Here is a 16,898-nt window from a genome sequence, read left to right on the forward strand (position 1 = left end):
GTGAATGCAGTAGGCCTACCATGCTGTACTGTAATATATATGGTGAATGCAGTAGGTCTACCTACTGTACTGTAATCTATATGGTGAATGCAGTAGGACTACCTGCTGTACTGTAATATATATGGTGAATGCAGTAGGCCTACCTAATCTACTGTAATCTATATGGTGAATGCAGTAGGTCTACCTACTGTACTGTAATCTATATGGTGAATGCAGTAGGTCTACCTTCTGTACTGTATTGGATGCAGTAGACTAGGCCTACCTACTGTAATCTATATGGTGAATGCAGTAGGTCTACCTACTGTACTGTAATCTATATGGTGAATGCAGTAGGTCTACCTACTATACTAAAATATATAAGGTGAATGCAGTAGGTCAACCATCTGTACTGTAATATATATGGTGAATGCAGTAGGCATACCTACAGTACTGTAATCTATATGGTGAATGCAGTAGGTCTACCTTCTGTACTGTATTGGATGCAGTAGACTAGGCCTACCTACTGTACTGTAATATATATGGTGAATGCAGTAGGCCTACCTACTGTACTGTAATCTATATGGTGAATGCAGTACGTCGACCTACTGTACTATAATATATATGGTGAATGCAGTAGACCTACCTACTGTACTGTAATCTATATGGTGAATGCAGTAGGTCAACCATCTGTACTGTAATATATACGGTGAATGCAGTAGGCCTACCTACAGTACTGTAATCAATATGGTGAATGCAGTAGGTCTACCTACTGTACTGTAATCTATATGGTGAATGCAGTAGACCAACCTACAGTACTGTAATCAATATGGTGAATGCAGTAGACCAACCTACAGTACTGTAATCTATATGGTGAATGCAGTAGGTCTACCTTCTGTACTGTACTGTATTGGATGCAGTATACTAGGCCTACCTACTGTACTATAATATATATGGTGAATGCAGTAGGTCAACCATCTGTACTGTAATATATATGGTGAATGCAGTAGGCCTACCTACAGTACTGTAATCTATATGGTGAATGCAGTAGGTCTACCTACTGTACTGTAATATATATGGTGAATGCAGTAGGTCTACCTACTGTACTGTAATATATATGGTGAATGCAGTAGGTCTACCTTCTGTACTGTACTGTATTGGATGCAGTAGACTAGGCCTACCTACTGTACTGTAATCTATATGGTGAATGCAGTAGACCTACCTACTGTACTGTAATCTATATGGTGAATGCAGTAGGACTACCTACAGTACTGTAATCTATATGGTGAATGCAGTAGGTCTACCTACTGTACTGTAATCTATATGGTGAATGCAGTAGGTCTACCTACTGTACTATAATATATATGGTGAATGCAGTATGTCTACCTTCTGTACTGTAATATATATGGTGAATGCAGTAGGCCCACCTTCTGTAATGTAATCTACAATATATATTGAATGTATTAGGTTTACCTCGTAGGTTGTGGCCAGCTCCTTGCCATTGGCTGTGAAGGAGAGAAAGCCTGTTGCTAGGTCAACGAAACAGCCAATCTCCAGGTCGATGTTAGACCGGGATGAGGAGTGGGAGGAGCCGACAACATCTCCAGCACACACCATGTAGCAGTTACTCCTCCGAACACTGGAATGGACAGACAGGGTGGGAGAGAGTTAAAACAGGGAGGGACGGAGTGAATGAGTGATCGAGAGAGTGACCATGTGAGTGATCGAGTGAGTGAGTTAGTGAGTTAGTGAGTATGTGAATGAATGAATGAATGATGTCATCACTTCAGTTAAATGTCAGCAAAAAGCTAGAACTTGCCTCTCGTGGACTCGTCCCCTCTCGTCTCCCAGGGTTACGGTAACCGTGCGTGTCTTGTTGAGGCTGAAGTGTTTGCTATGGTAATGGTAGTCAGGGGTTACCCAGCCAACCCACACTGACGCCGGGTCCTGGCCAGCAAACACTCTCACTGAGTGATAGTATGTGGTGATGCTGCCGTAATCATCTCCCTTTGGGGGCTGACTGCAAAAAGGAAAATCACCAGGTAAGATCAGCGTTAACTTATCGTGTTCCGCGTCACATTAAATGAATGTATAAAATACTATAATATTGATTGACTGACTGACTGATGTTTATTGTCTTCCAATAGTAAAAATGGAATATCTAAAGCCTTGGTTGAAAGCAATATGTGTATGTTTCTACCTCAGTGTTTCTACATTGTTTCTGACCTGAGTTTCTGAGACTCCTCAGGATTGACATGAGGAGCGTGGAGCTCTACAGGCATGCTCAATCTGCAGTACAGCATGTCACTGTTGCTCTGCTGGGTCCCAAATGTCTTGTGGGTCACCTTCAGACACGGAGGATTGTCCACTGTCCCATCTATCCTTGTCACCTGGGGCCAGTACAATCAGATGGAGAGGAGAATGATTAGCACTCAGAACCAGGAATAGAACAATTTCCTTTAAGATGTCAGGCTTTAGTGGATTATTGCTCAACATTAGGCCCCTGGGTAACCAGGCCCCTTAATACTGAAACGGTACCTCGATGTGGTTGTGGTCCTTGGGGATGTTGACGAAGGTAGGCAGGCGTTTGCTGAACCACATGGTGACCTCACGGTTCATGTTGACAGCGAAGGGTTCGAAGCCCTCCTGCAGGCCACACATGGTGTAGTACTTAAAGGTGCTGGCGTCCTTCCCCAGGTTCATACGGCCAATCTCAGCCTGGGCCAGACAACACACTGGGATGAAGCCTGGAGAGGGGAGAGGTTAGAGGTTAGAAGTTATAAGGTCATTCTGGGACTTGGCAAAACAACACACTGGGATGAAGCCTGGAGAGGGGAGAGGTTAGAAGTTATAAGGTCATTCTGGGACTTGGCAAAACAACACACTGGGATGAAGCCTGGAGAGGGGAGAGGTCAGAGGTAAAAGTTTAACGTATGAGTCTGGAAAGAAACTAGTCTTAAACCACAACCCAAAAGCAATGAACTCCAATCCATCAGTGGGTGCAAAAACACCCATTATTTGCAAAACACTCAGTTACACTGCACTCCCCTAGAACTTTGGAGAAAAAGCTTAATTTGGAACACAACAATCGATATGATTTAAACTGAGTGATTGTGCTTGTCTTCCAACAACAACAGGTTCATTTTTGCAGGCTAATTGAAATGACTGATTTCCCCCAATACTTTGCTGCTTTATGTTTAGCTGTATGTGTTTAAATCTCTGCGTCTCCAATCTCTAAGAGATCCAAAACCTGAAGAGATCATTTCTGGTGAAGAACATCTTGAACACATAAAACACATCTGAATAAATAGCAATGTGCATTACATGATGCAAAGCAAACGTACTGTATGTATAAACCAGTACATAAAGTTAGCTAAGGAAGGATGAACCTCCTCCCGATCTTTCTAGAGAGAAAAGGAGACATTAACACTGTAGCAGACACTCTTATCCAGGGTGACTGACATACACTACTGTTCAAAAGTTTGGGGCCACTTACAAATGTCCTTGTTTTTGAAAGAAAAGCACATTTTTTGTCCATTAAAATAACATCAAATTGATCAGAAATACAGTGTAGACATTGTTAATGTTGTAAATGAGTATTGTAGCTGGAAACGGATGATTGTTTTATGGAATACAGAGTACAGAGGCCCATTATCAGCAACCATCACTCCTGTGTTACAATGGCACGTTGTGTTAGCTAATCCTAGTTTATCATTTTAAAAGGCTAATCGATCATTAGAAAACCCTTCGCAAATTATGTTAGCACAGCTGAAAACTATTGTTCTGATCAAAGAAGCAATAAAAATGGCCTTCTTTAGACTAGTTGAGTATCTGGAGCATCAGCATTTGTGGGTTCGATTACAGGCTCAAAATGGCCAGAAACAAAGAACTTTCTTCTGGAACTCGTCAGTCTATTATTGTTCTGAGAAATGAAGGCTATTCCTGAGAACAAGAATAGACTGACGAGTTCCAGAAGAAAGTGCTTTTCTGCGAGAAATTTCCAAGAAACCGAAGATCTTTTCTTTCAAAAACAGGGACATTTCTAAGTGACTCTGGGTGTGGCAAGCACCATGCGCTACCAACTGAGCCACACAGGACACCATAGAGTACCCACTACAGACTACAGTCTTCCAACAAGAGACCGAGAAAGGAAAAAGAAACTCACCATCCTCTGTCTCGAAGTCGACGAAGCAGAGCTCGGATCCCTTGTTAGTGATGATAAGTTCTCCGTTGAGGGTGAAGACCATAGACTTGTCCTCCATGTTGATCATGCAGCCCACCACGTCTCCTTTGTTCCATGACTGGCCGAAGAAACGTGCCCCCATGTGCATCCGACGACCCTGGGGGAACAAACAACACGTATTACTAACCCTAATGTAATAACCACCCCGGAAATGTAAAGTTGATCAAGCGTACAACCAAGTGTACAGTCCTTTGCCTAGGTGCATGGCGTGTCATTTCTTTCTGATTTAGCCAACTTGTTGTTGGCTTGTTTGGCAACAATATCTCATTGCTGAATGCAGAATGAGTAGGCTAGACCTATACGTACATGATAATACACTTCAAACCGTATCAAAAGAGAGTCAAGATAAGATTAGAAAAAGGTAAGAAAAAAACAAACATGATTTAAAGATAAAAAAGCGTTGTTTGTTTACCTTGTATCCATCGAAGACGTAGGCCTGGTCGTCCATGCCCAGGTCAAAGTCTGACCTACAGCCTGGTCTAGCCCAGCCAACCCTCATGTCCCCTCCGGTCAGGGCCTCAAACTCAAAGTACCACTTCCCTGTCTTCACCGCATACGTCTGCTCTACGCGGAAGAACCGGATCGTCTCAATGCTCTGCCTCTCCACGATATGACAGGCTGGGGACACAGAGGAGATATTCAACCCATCCCAAAACCATGACAACTGTAGGGTATCTTTGGGCCTAGCTAGAGAGATATCTTAGTACTCTGAAAGATTGATTGAATCCGTCCTGAAGGACCATATCTATTGCAGTCCATCTAGCCTCCACACTAACTATTCAGGTGGGCAGTGGCAAGATGTTATCTGATATTATGGGTGAGGTAAGGGAGGTAAGGGAGACATGTACCTGTTTGCTTGCTAATAAATGAGTTGAAGGATACTGGAAAAGTGTCTTTAATGATAGCTCCGACAATGTAACATCAGTGTAAAGTGACAATTAGATCGCTACTACAGCACTGTACAGTTCAGTACTACAGTTATTTGACCATTAAATTGCTAATGTCCTCACCCTCTTGGTCTGGGGGGTCGATGTCATAGCCGTATCCCACCAGGGTCCTGATGGCCTCCCTCAGACTGTCTCTGTTAGACTTCTTGGTTCTCTCGTCTAGCAGAGCGTAAGGCACCAGGCGAGGGTTACGCCTGCTCTTCACATCCTACAGAGATAATTAACGACATGCATCAGACCCCTGTGCTTCACTAGACTGGCTTTGTCTTGTTAAATAATGGTCTGTTCGATGACGTATAAATGCATGAGATTTATATAGTCAAAGCTCATCTGTTAATCTGATGCCTAATCACACTCCAACATGTCTGGTAGATTAAAGAATTGGACAAAGACATTGGTTTATAATGTTATTTATAAACTGGGTGGTTGGAGCCCTGAATGCTAATTGGCTGACAGCCGTGGTGTATCAGACCATATACCACGGGTATGACAAAACACTTATTTTTACAGCTCTAATTACGTTGATAACCAGTTTATAATAACAATAAGACACCTCAGGGACTTGTAGTATATGGTCAATATACCACGGCTAAGAGCTGTATCCAGGCACTCCGCGTTATGTCGTGCGTAAGAACAGCCCTGGTATTTTGGCCATATACCACACCCCCTCGGGCCTTATTGCTTAATTGTATTGATTGTGCACTTAAGATTTGACAGATAAAGGGAGAGAGGGAGCACGTTACCTGCTGGATGCCGTACGTCCATCCTTGTTTGACCCTGTCCTTGGCCCACACGTTGTGAGCGTTCTCCGCCAGTTTATCGACCAGAACCTCCTGACCAGCCGTCAGTTTCACCTCAGAAAGCTGCAGTGGCGTTGGCTTGTACCCGTTAGACATCACATAGCTGAAAATATCAAAACATATACCCGTTAGACATCACACAGAAATATCAAGTTGTAAAGCTGTAGAGCTGTAGAACTGTAGAATTGTAGAGATGTAGAACTGTAGAGCTGTAGAACTGTAGAACTGTAGAACTATAGAGATGTAGAACTGTAGAGCTGTAGAACTGTAGAGATGTAGAACTGTAGAACTGTAGAGCTGTAGAGCTGTAGAACTGTAGAGCTGTAGAACTGTAGAACTGTAGAACTGTAGAGCTGTAGAACTGTAGAGCTGTAGAACTGTAGAGCTGTAGAACTGTAGAACTGTAGAACAGTAGAGCTGTAAAACTGTAGAACTCTAGAACTGTAGAGCTGTAGAGCTGTAGAACTGTAGAGCTGTAGAACTGTAGAGCTGTAGAGCTGTAGAACTGTAGAACTGTAGAGCTGTAGAACTGTAGAACTGTAGAACTGTAGAACTGTAGAGCTGTAGAACTGTAGAACTGTAGAGCTGTAGAACTGTAGAACTGTAGAACAGTCGAGCTGTAGAACTGTAGAACTGTAGAACTGTAGAGCTGTAGAGCTGTAGAGCTGTAGAACTGTAGAGCTGTAGAACTGTAGAACTGTAGAACAGTCGAGCTGTAGAACTGTAGAGCTGTAGAACTGTAGAGCTGTAGAGCTGTAGAGCTGTAGAACTGTAGAGCTGTAGAACTGTAGAACTGTAGAACAGTCGAGCTGTAGAACTGTAGAACTGTAGAACTGTAGAGCTGTAGAGCTGTAGAGCTGTAGAGCTGTAGAACTGTAGAGCTGTAGAACTGTAGAACTGTAGAACAGTCGAGCTGTAGAACTGTAGAGCTGTAGAACTGTAGTTGAAGTGTCTCAAACCACAAGACAGACTCCCTCTGATTTCCTAATGAATTCATCATTATTTCTCTCACATTGCTACAATAGATAGGTCTACTAGTAGAAACCACATGACTTACTCTTTGGGCAGTTTGACTTTCTTCAGATCTTCCTCAGCGTTAATGTTAGTCTGTGTCACATGACATCCCAGTGCCAACAGGGTCCTGACACACAGAGAGAAAGAGACAACAATACACGAGTTAAAATCTCACCGTTATGCTTTGTTACGTGCAATTAAGCATTTCATTGGACAGTGTGTAACATGTGTATCCTGTACATACGACTAATAAAACTTGAAACTTCTATTATATTTTTCCCATCATGTTTTTTAAATGTAGCCATTTTTTGGGGACCCTTAGCAGACAGACACTTTGGCCACGTGTATTAATCAATACACAGCAGAGCACCTGCACTCACCTGACACTCTTCTATTCCACTTATACACTATGAAACTGTTTCATGAGATCAGCACCACTAACTTTATTTTTTTAATTTTTTTATTGATTGTAATGTCTTTGATGTGATGCAATAAAAACAACTATTTGCAAAAAAAAGCATCAGTAACTTTACTATTCAGAAGCCTCCCCTAAAGTAAATTAAATTAAATTGCCAAAATTATATAGTCTAATTTGCCTACTACTATACAACCATTCAAAATAGGCCACTACTGTATAACAGAAACAGTGATCATTAGCTGTTTTCACTTTGTCATTATGGGATATTATGTTGATGAGGAAAATCTATTTAATCTATCTTAGAATAAGGCTGTAACGTAACAAAATGTGTAAAAAGTCAAAGGGTCTGAATACTTTCCGAAGGCGCTGTATATACAAATCCTTGTTTTGTTAGTATCAGCAGAGTTGGCTACCATGTAACTGTTGTCTGTAGGCTATTAAATAAGATTCTGCCAATGTCTCCAGTCTTATAAAGGTGTAATAGAATTGCCATATTTTTTCCTGTCCGAGGACAGACAGAAACGTATCTGATATGGTCTATAGCCGACAGGTCTACTCTACGCCACTACATTAGCGCTGTCTTTTTATTGTTGTTGGTGAAAAGTGATTGCTTTTTTTTTTATTATCAACCTAAATTATGATGATCCAGAATAATAAGCCTTCTTATGTAAGTCTGAAAAAATGCGATGACGCACGTAATGCTTCATTATAAAGGTGTATTTTATATGGTGAAAATTAGCTTTCCCCCAAAAAACTTGAAACTCACCGCCTATGTTACTATTGCTTATGTGTGAGTGCTGCAGCTGCACCTTTCAGTTAGTAAAGAATTCCCCAAATACTGATTCACATGAACTGCATGTGGGCTGTATGAGGCCAATATTAAAGTAGCTAGTTGCATTTGATGAGTTAGATCTCCCGAGTGAGTATTGATTTAAAGAGACCTTGAGAAGCTCTCAGCTCAGAGCCCCAGTATTCCACCTAAACAGTGAGTCGCCATCTTCCCCATGTGTAACAGTTTAACTTTAGTCCGTCCCCTCGCCCTCGACCCGGGCGCGAACCATTTCACATCCGTTACACATGCACAGAATCGACACACAGGCACTCCTTCTAAAGACACTTCCTGGTACGAAGAGCCTCAATTAAATAGCCTATCTGTCAATTAGTTAGCCAAGTATGAAACATCCTCTTATATCAAACATGGCTATCAATCACCGCGTGTGGAAGAGGTAGATCATTTTATTGGAGATACTGAGATGTCAGTTTGGTTGTCATTGGTGGCTGCTCTTTTCAGTGTAATTGGATGGAATGAGTCATGTGATACAGTATGTATACGTGTTTTTACGATCTTAGCCTAGCTACTCACTTGAGAGTTTCACTAGACATCTGCAGGTTATAGTTACTCTCTGTTTCAGGCAGCTTGGTGAAATCCACCAGGCAAGGGTGCTGCCTCTTGTTGTCGTCTCGAACCTGAGGGAGAGAGGAGAGGCAATTTAGCAGGGTCCACGTCTGGATGCACACACCGATTTGCAACTGTTGACAGACCGGTTGACAAAGACTTAAATTATTCACTGCGTAGCTAGTCTATCAAACAGTAGTCTGTTGTGACAGATAAAACATTAGCTCTGGGTGCTGAGATTAATGTGTAACAAATGGAAACTTAAATGATCCAATCACGATACACTATCAAATGTGTTACTGACAATGTAGACTACAACAGTTCAACACGGGAGAATGAAGTTCCAAACAAACCCGTTAACTGAATCAGCATTTTTCAAAGAAAACTTCAACACATTTGCACTGTGTATTTCGCTAGGTTACCTCAGGCCAGTCTAATTGTAATTACCTCGGGCCAGTCTATTTGTAATTACCTCGGGCCAGTCTAATTGTAATTACCTCGGGCCAGTCTAATTGTAATTATCTCAGGCCAGTTTAATTGTAATTACCTCATGCCAGTCTAATTGTAATTACCTCAGGCCAGTCTAATTGTAATTACCTCATGCCAGTCTAATTGTAATTACCTCAGGCCAGTCTAATTGTAATTACCTCAGGCCAGTCTAATTGTAATTACCTCAGCCAAGTCTAATTGTAATTACCTCAGGCCAGTCTAATTGTAATTACCTCAGCCAAGTCTAATTGTAATTACCTCAGCCAAGTCTAATTGTAATTACCTCAGCCAAGTCTAATTGTAATTACCTCAGGCCAGTCTAATTGTAATTACCTCGGGCCAGTCTAATTGTAATTACCTCGGGCCAGTCTAATTGTAATTACCTCAGGCCAGTCTAATTGTAATTACCTCAGGCCAGTCTAATTGTAATTACATCAGGCCAGTCTAATTGTAATTACCTCAGGCCAGTCTAATTGTAATTACCTCAGGCCAGTCTAATTGTAATTACCTCAGGCCAGTCTAATTGTAATTACATCAGGCCAGTCTAATTGTAATTACCTCAGGCCAGTCTAATTGTAATTACCTCAGCCAAGTCTAATTGTAATTACCTCAGCCAAGTCTAATTGTAATTACCTGAGCCCAGTCTAATTGAAATTACCTCGGGCCAGTCTAATTGTAATTACCTCGGGCCAGTCTAATTGTAATGACCTCGGGCCAGTCTAATTGTAATTACCTCGGGCCAGTCTAATTGTAATTACCTCGGGCCAGTCAAATTGTAATTACCTCGGGCCAGTCTAATTGTAAATACCTTGGGCCAGTGTAATTGTAATTACCTCAGGCTAGTCTAATTGTAATTACCTCGGGCCAGTCTAATTGTAATTACCTGAGGCCAGTCTAATTGTAATTACCTCGGGCCAGCCTAATTGTAATTACCTCGGGCCAGTCTAATTGTAATTACCTCGGGCCAGTGTAATTGTAATTACCTCGGGCCAGTCTAATTGTAATTACCTCGGGCCAGTCTATTGTAATTAAACGAGAGAATCTGTTAAATGTAGCGGAGGAGCCACTCATACCTGTGTTCATGTACTATTTTAAATTATTCAAATACTTTTATCCTTAGTGCTATTATATGATACAATATCAGTACATGTTGCATTTACAACTTGTGTAAGTCCTATCATCAACTGATTTCAGCCAGTGTATGGCTGTGGATTGAATGCACTGTTTGAATGAAATGTTGGCATATTGGCAGTTAATTTGACAAATTAATGGAATCATTCCTCTAAAACTGGCTGGCTAGCTAGGTAACACAAATACAGTATAGATAACATCTTCAAATTCATTATTTTACACAATATCTTATCACAGCACTGGCAAACCATGGTTGACCAACTATCTGACTAAAATGTCTGACCTTTATACCATCATAAGAAGGTTCATGTCCATTCTAGTATTCTAATTCTTAATTCTATGGTCTGGAGTGCCAGATGGGCGGGGTTTCAAGTTTGGGAACTATTCTTTTGGCCCATTAAGAATACTTTTTGACCACAGGTCTGGAACTTTACTGTATGATTGTCTAACCACGTATGTCTGATGGCTTTACACCCCCTGCTATATTGTAGATAAAGAGTTACCTGTCTAACAGAACACAGAGGGTGTTCTTTAATGGAAGCCTCACCAACATAATCCAGGTAGAATCAGGCATTCCCCAGGGCAGCTGTCTAGGCCCCTTACTTTTTAAAATCTTTACCAATGACATGCCACTAGCTATGAGTAAAGCAGGTGTGTCTATGTATGCGGATGACTCAACAATATACACGTCAGCTACTACAGCGAGTGAAATCCCTGCAACACTTAACAAAGAGCTGCAGTTAGTTTCAGAGTGGATGGCAAAGATTAAGTTAGACCTAAATATTTGATATTTGTGTGTGTGTGTGTGTGTGTGTGTGTGTGTGTGTGTGTGTGTGTGTGTGTGTGTGTGTGTGTGTGTGTGTGTGTGTGTGTGTGTGTGTGTGTGTGTGTGTGTGTGTGTGTGTGTGTGTGTGTGTGTGTGTGTGCGTGCGTGCGTGCGTACGTGCGTGCGTGCATGTGTGTGTGTGAGTGTGTGTGTGAGTATCTGGCTTCAGCTGACAATAAAGGATGGTAGGAGGTTGCAGAGGAGATAATTCCAACAGAAAGATGATGTACTTTAGTCTGTTCTGCTCTACTCGGAGATGATAAATGTACCAAATTCTAAGTGTATCATCACATTTATTATATTCTCATCATCCTGCCAAGTATCTGTCCCTTGTCCCCAACATGGGTTTCATCCCAAATGGCACCCTATTCCCTACATTGTGCACTACTTTTGACCAGAGCCCTATGGCACCCTATTCCCTATATAGTGCACTACTTTTGACCAGAGACCTATGACACCCTATTCCCTACATAGTGCACTCCTTTTGACCAGAGTCCTATGGCACCCTTTTCCCTACATAGTACACTACTTTTGACCAGAGCCCTAATCAAAAGTGTTGCACTAAATTAGGGATAGGGTGCCATTTGGAAACAAACCAATGTCACTGTCGAGCTAATGAGGGCTTGTTAAATAAAAATTAACCAGGCGAACAGCTATGCTTCCTACATATTGTCCTTAATGAATGAGAAGGTCCAAGCCCCCTGAGTAATGAGGCTCCTCTGAGTCACAGCATCATTCATTTGGGCTGTCGTGTTCTTGGAAGGCTCTCTCTCTCTTTCTCTGTGTGGCGCTCCCTTTCTGTTTCTCTGTGTGGCTCTCCCTTTCTGTTTATCTGTGTGTCTCTCCCTTTCTGTTTCTCTGTGTGGCTCTCCCTTTCTGTTTCTCTGTGTGGCTCTCCCTTTCTGTTTCTCTGTGTGGCTCTCCCTTTCTGTTTCTCTGTGTGGCTCTCCCTTTCTGTTTCTCTGTGTGGCTCTCCCTTTCTGTTTCTGTGTGGCTCTCCCTTTCTGTTTCTCTGTGTGGCTCTCCCTTTCTGTTTCTCTGTGTGGCTCTCCCTTTCTGTTTCTCTGTGTGGCTCTCCCTTTCTGTTTCTCTGTGTGGCTCTCCCTTTCTGTTTCTCTGTGTGGCTCTCCCTTTCTGTTTCTCTGTGTGGCTCTCCCTTTCTGTTTCTCTGTGTGGCTCTCCCTTTCTGTTTCTGTGTGGCTCTCCCTTTCTGTTTCTCTGTGTGGCTCTCCCTTTCTGTTTCTCTGTGTGGCTCTCCCTTTCTGTTTCTCTGTGTGGCTCTCCCTTTCTGTTTCTCTGTGTGGCTCTCCCTTTCTGTTTCTCTGTGTGGCTCTCCCTTTCTGTTTCTCTGTGTGGCTCTCCCTTTCTGTTTCTCTGTGTAGCTCTCCCTTTCTGTTTCTCTGTGTAGCTCTCCCTTTCTGTTTCTCTGTGTGGCTCTCCCTTTCTGTTTCTCTGTGTGGCTCTCCCTTTCTGTTTCTCTGTGTGTCTCTCCCTTTCTGTTTCTGTGTGTGGCTCCCCCTTTCTGTTTCTCTGTGTAGCTCTCCCTTTCTGTTTCTCTGTGTAGCTCTCCCTTTCTGTTTCTCTGTGTGTCTCTCCCTTTCTGTTTCTCTGTGTGTCTCTCCCTTTCTGTTTCTCTGTGTGGCTCTCCCTTTCTGTTTCTCTGTGTGGCTCTCCCTTTCTGTTTCTCTGTGTAGCTCTCCCTTTCTGTTTCTCTGTGTGACTCTCCCTTTCTGTTTCTCTGTGTGGCTCTCCCTTTCTGTTTCTCTGTGTGACTCTCCCTTTCTGTTTCTCTGTGTGGCTCTCCCTTTCTGTTTCTCTGTGTGGCTCTCCCTTTCTGTTTCTGTGTGTAGCTCTCCCTTTCTGTTTCTCTGTGTGGCTCTCCCTTTCTGTTTCTCTGTGTGGCTCTCCCTTTCTGTTTCTCTGTGTGGCTCTCCCTTTCTGTTTCTCTGTGTGGCTCTCCCTTTCTGTTTCTCTGTGTGGCTCTCCCTTTCTGTTTCTCTGTGTGGCTCTCCCTTTCTGTTTCTCTGTATAGCTCTCCCTTTCTGTTTCTCTGTGTGGCTCTCCCTTTCTGTTTCTCTGTGTGGCTCTCCCTTTCTGTTTCTCTGTGTGGCTCTCCCTTTCTGTTTCTCTGTGTGGCTCTCCCTTTCTGTTTCTCTGTGTGGCTCTCCCTTTCTGTTTCTCTGTGTGGCTCTCCCTTTCTGTTTCTCTCTGTGTGGCTCTCCCTTTCTGTTTCTCTGTGTGGCTCTCCCTTTCTGTTTCTCTGTGTGGCTCTCCCTTTCTGTTTCTCTGTGTGGCTCTCCCCCCTCTCTCTCTCTCATTAACATATTCCAGGGCATGGGAGGAAATGATTCTGTGATAACCATTCCTGTACAAAGAGCTACAGCTTGTGTTCTCAGCTTGCTAATAACCACTGTAACTGATGCAGTTAGAGAGGATGGGAGGAAAGGAGAGAGATGGAGAGAGAGAGAGAGTCACCCTCAACCACAGCCCGAGCAACTCACACAGGAACAACAGAGCAACAGACACCCCGCCCAGACCAGCAAGACCCTCCCCCAATCCGAAAGATCTGCACCGAGAGAATCCATGCCAAGAGGACTTACACCCAGACAACAGCTTCACCAGCCACACCCCAACCAGCTGACCACCCCAAACAAACCCTGGCCACACCCTATATACCCCCCCCCCCCCCCCCCCCCCCCACCAGATCAGACTACTATTCAACAAAAACATAGAGACCCAGAAAACCTGTGTCTACGCCTTCAGTAAGGTGTATCACTAAACAATACAGAAATACACTACGGAAAAATAAGGATCAGCACGTCAGAAATCATCTCAATGTAATTGAAGAATCCATAGAATCTAACCACTTCTGGGAAAATCTGGAACGCACTAAACCAACAACACGAAGAGTTAACTATCCCAAAATATGAAGAGTTAACTATCCAAAACAGAGTTGCATGGATAAACCACTTCTCCAATCTTTTTGGCTCTATAACAAAGAACAAACAGCAAATACAAATCTTAGAATCAACTATTAACTTCTTTGGGGTAGGGGGCAGTATTTTCACGCCCGGATGAAAAGCATGCCCAGAGTAAACGGCCTGCTACAAAGCCATAAAAGCTGGAATATGCATATTATTAGTAGATTTGAATAGAAAACACTCTGAAGTTCCTAAAACTGTTTTAATGATGTCTGTGAGTATAACAGAACTCATATGGCAGGCAAAAACCTGAGAAGAAATCCAACCAGGAAGTGGGAAATCTGAGGTTGGTCGATTTTCAACTCAGCTCCTATTGAAGATACAGTGGGATATTGGTAATGTTGCACTTCCTAATGCTTCCACTAGATGTCAACAATCTTTAGAACCTTGTCTGATGCTTGTACTGTGAAGTGGGGCCGAATGAGAGGGGATTGAGTAAGGTCTACCATGACCTGAACATGCGCTGACCATGCGCGTTCATGTGAGAGAGAGCTCTGTTCCATGCACTTCTGAAGGCAAAGGAATTCTCCGGTTGGAACATTATTGAAGAATTATGTTAAAAACATCCTAAAGATGTAAATCTAAAGATTGATTCAAAACTTAGTTTGTCATGTTTTTACGGACTGTAATATTACTTTTTAAACTTTTCGTCCGTACTTTCTGCTGGACTTGCCCGCGCGTCGTGAGTTTGGAAAGTGTACTGAATGCTAGAACAACAAGGAGGAATTTGGACATAAATGATGGACATTATCGAACAAAACAAACATTTATTGTGGAACTGGGATTCCTGGGAGTGCATTCTGATGAAGATCATCAAAGGTAAGTGAATGTTTACAATGTTATTTCTGAGCGACGAGTGAACGTCTTTTCCACCTGCGGCAGTGGACGAGGAGCACACAGGAGTTCGCTTTGGACTTTCGGACCCTGGCCTCTGGAGCGGGATGGAACGACAGGGCCCTGATCGACCACTATCGCTGCAGTTTGCATGAGGACGTCCGTCGAGAGTTGGCCTGCAGGGACACCACCCTCACCTTCGACCAGCTGGTGGACCCGTCCATTTGGCTGGATAACCTGCTGGCTACCTGCGGACGTCCAGAGCGGGGTCTGTTGGTTCCATCCCCCAGCACCTCCGCTCTGATGCCTAATGGAGCTGGGAGGTGCTGCGCTCAGGGAGACCGGAGGAGGATCCGTCTCGTGCCACATCTGTGGCCGCAGACGTCACATTGCCAGTCGGTGCCGGGTAGGTTCCTCTGGGGGCCGAGGCAGCAAGCAGGGCACTCTGGCGTCACCCCAGGTGAGAAGGCACCATTCTCACCCAGAGCCCTCTGTTGCACACATGTTTTTGTTCGTTACTTTTCCTGAGTTTTCCCCGCATTCCCAGCATAAGGCGCTCGTCGATTCAGGCGCGGCTGGAATTTTATTGACAGATCATTTGCCCATAGTTTAGGGATCCCCATCGTTCCTGTGGATATGCCCTTCCCAGTTCACGCCTTAGATAGTCGACCAGGGTTGATTAGGGAGGCCACCGCTCCTCTGGGCATGGTGACGCAGGGGGGTCACACGGAGAGAATCAGTCTCTTTCTCATTGACTCTCCTGCGTTTCCCGTAGTGCTAGGCCTACCCTGGTTAGCTTGTCATGACCCCACTGTTTCATGGCAACGGGAGGCTCTCACGGGGTGGTCGCGAGAGTGCTCGGGGAGGTGTTTAGGGGTTTCCATAGGTGCTACTACGGTGGAGAGTCCAGACCAGGTCTCCACCGTGCGCATTCCCCCCGAATATGCCGATTTGGCTCTCGCCTTCTCCAAAAAGAAGGCGACTCAATTACCACCCCATCGACGGGGGGATTGTGCGATAAATCTCCTGGTAGACGCTGCACTTCCCAGGAGTCACGTGTATCCTCTGTCACAGGCGGAGACGGTGGCTATGGAAACATATGTCTCCAAATCCCTGCGTCAGGGGTACATTCGATCCTCCACTTCCCCCGCCTCCTCGAGTTTCTTTTTTGTGAAGAAGAAGGAGGGAGGTCTGCGCCCGTGTATTGACTATCGAGGCTTAAATCAGATCACTGTGAGGTACAGTTACCCGCTACCTCTTATCGCCACGGCGATTGAGTCAATGCACGGGGCGCGCTTCTTCACCAAACTTGATCTCAGGAGTGCTTACAACCTGGTGCGTATCCGGGAGGGAGACGAGTGGAAGACGGCATTCAGTACGACCTCAGGGCATTATGAGTACATCGTCATGCCGTACGGGTTAATGAATGCTCCATCAGTCTTCCAATCCTTTGTAGATGAGTTTTTCAGGGACCTGCAAGGGCAGGGTGTAGTGGTGTATATTGATGACATTCTGATATACTCCGCTACATGCGCCAAGCATGTGTCCCTAGTGCGCAAGGTGCTTGTTCGACTGTTGGAGCATGACCTGTATTTCAAGGCTGAGAAATGTCTGTTCTTCCAACGTCTCCTTCCTAGGGTACCGCAGGAGAGTGACCGCATCTCAGCCGTGCGTAATTGGCCGACTCCAACCACGGTAAAGGAGGTGCAGCGGTTTCTAGGGTTTGCCAATTACTACCGGAGGATTATCCGGGGTTTTGGTCAGGTAGCGGCTCCCATTACCTCACTGCTGAAGGGGGACCGGTACGTTTGCAGTGGTCGGCTGAGGCGGACAGGGCCTTTGG

The 16,898-nt window shown here is 44.0% G+C and overlaps 1 protein-coding gene across 7 annotated transcripts in view; it reads right to left on the minus strand.

Moving 5' to 3' along the window:
- Positions 1-16,898, minus strand: part of LOC139555982 (ryanodine receptor 3-like) — a 218,236-nt gene that overhangs the window by 90,793 nt on the left and 110,545 nt on the right. For all 7 annotated transcript variants that reach the window (XR_011671046.1, XM_071369419.1, XM_071369416.1 and 4 more), the window contains 10 exons: positions 8,762-8,865; positions 7,024-7,107; positions 5,910-6,069; positions 5,230-5,374; positions 4,632-4,837; positions 4,142-4,316; positions 2,515-2,723; positions 2,203-2,366; positions 1,796-1,996; positions 1,450-1,615 (listed from right to left, as the gene is read on the minus strand). Coding sequence is in view for 6 of the 7 variants with exons in the window: in XM_071369419.1 (XP_071225520.1) it covers positions 1,450-1,615; positions 1,796-1,996; positions 2,203-2,366; positions 2,515-2,723; positions 4,142-4,316; positions 4,632-4,837; positions 5,230-5,374; positions 5,910-6,069; positions 7,024-7,107; positions 8,762-8,865 (1,614 nt within the window). In the remaining variant the exon portion in view is untranslated. The remainder of the gene's footprint in view (positions 1-1,449; positions 1,616-1,795; positions 1,997-2,202; positions 2,367-2,514; positions 2,724-4,141; positions 4,317-4,631; positions 4,838-5,229; positions 5,375-5,909; positions 6,070-7,023; positions 7,108-8,761; positions 8,866-16,898) is intronic.

This window comes from Salvelinus alpinus, chromosome 27 (genome assembly GCF_045679555.1).
Source record: "Salvelinus alpinus chromosome 27, SLU_Salpinus.1, whole genome shotgun sequence".
NCBI classification, from domain to species: Eukaryota; Metazoa; Chordata; class Actinopteri; order Salmoniformes; family Salmonidae; genus Salvelinus; species Salvelinus alpinus.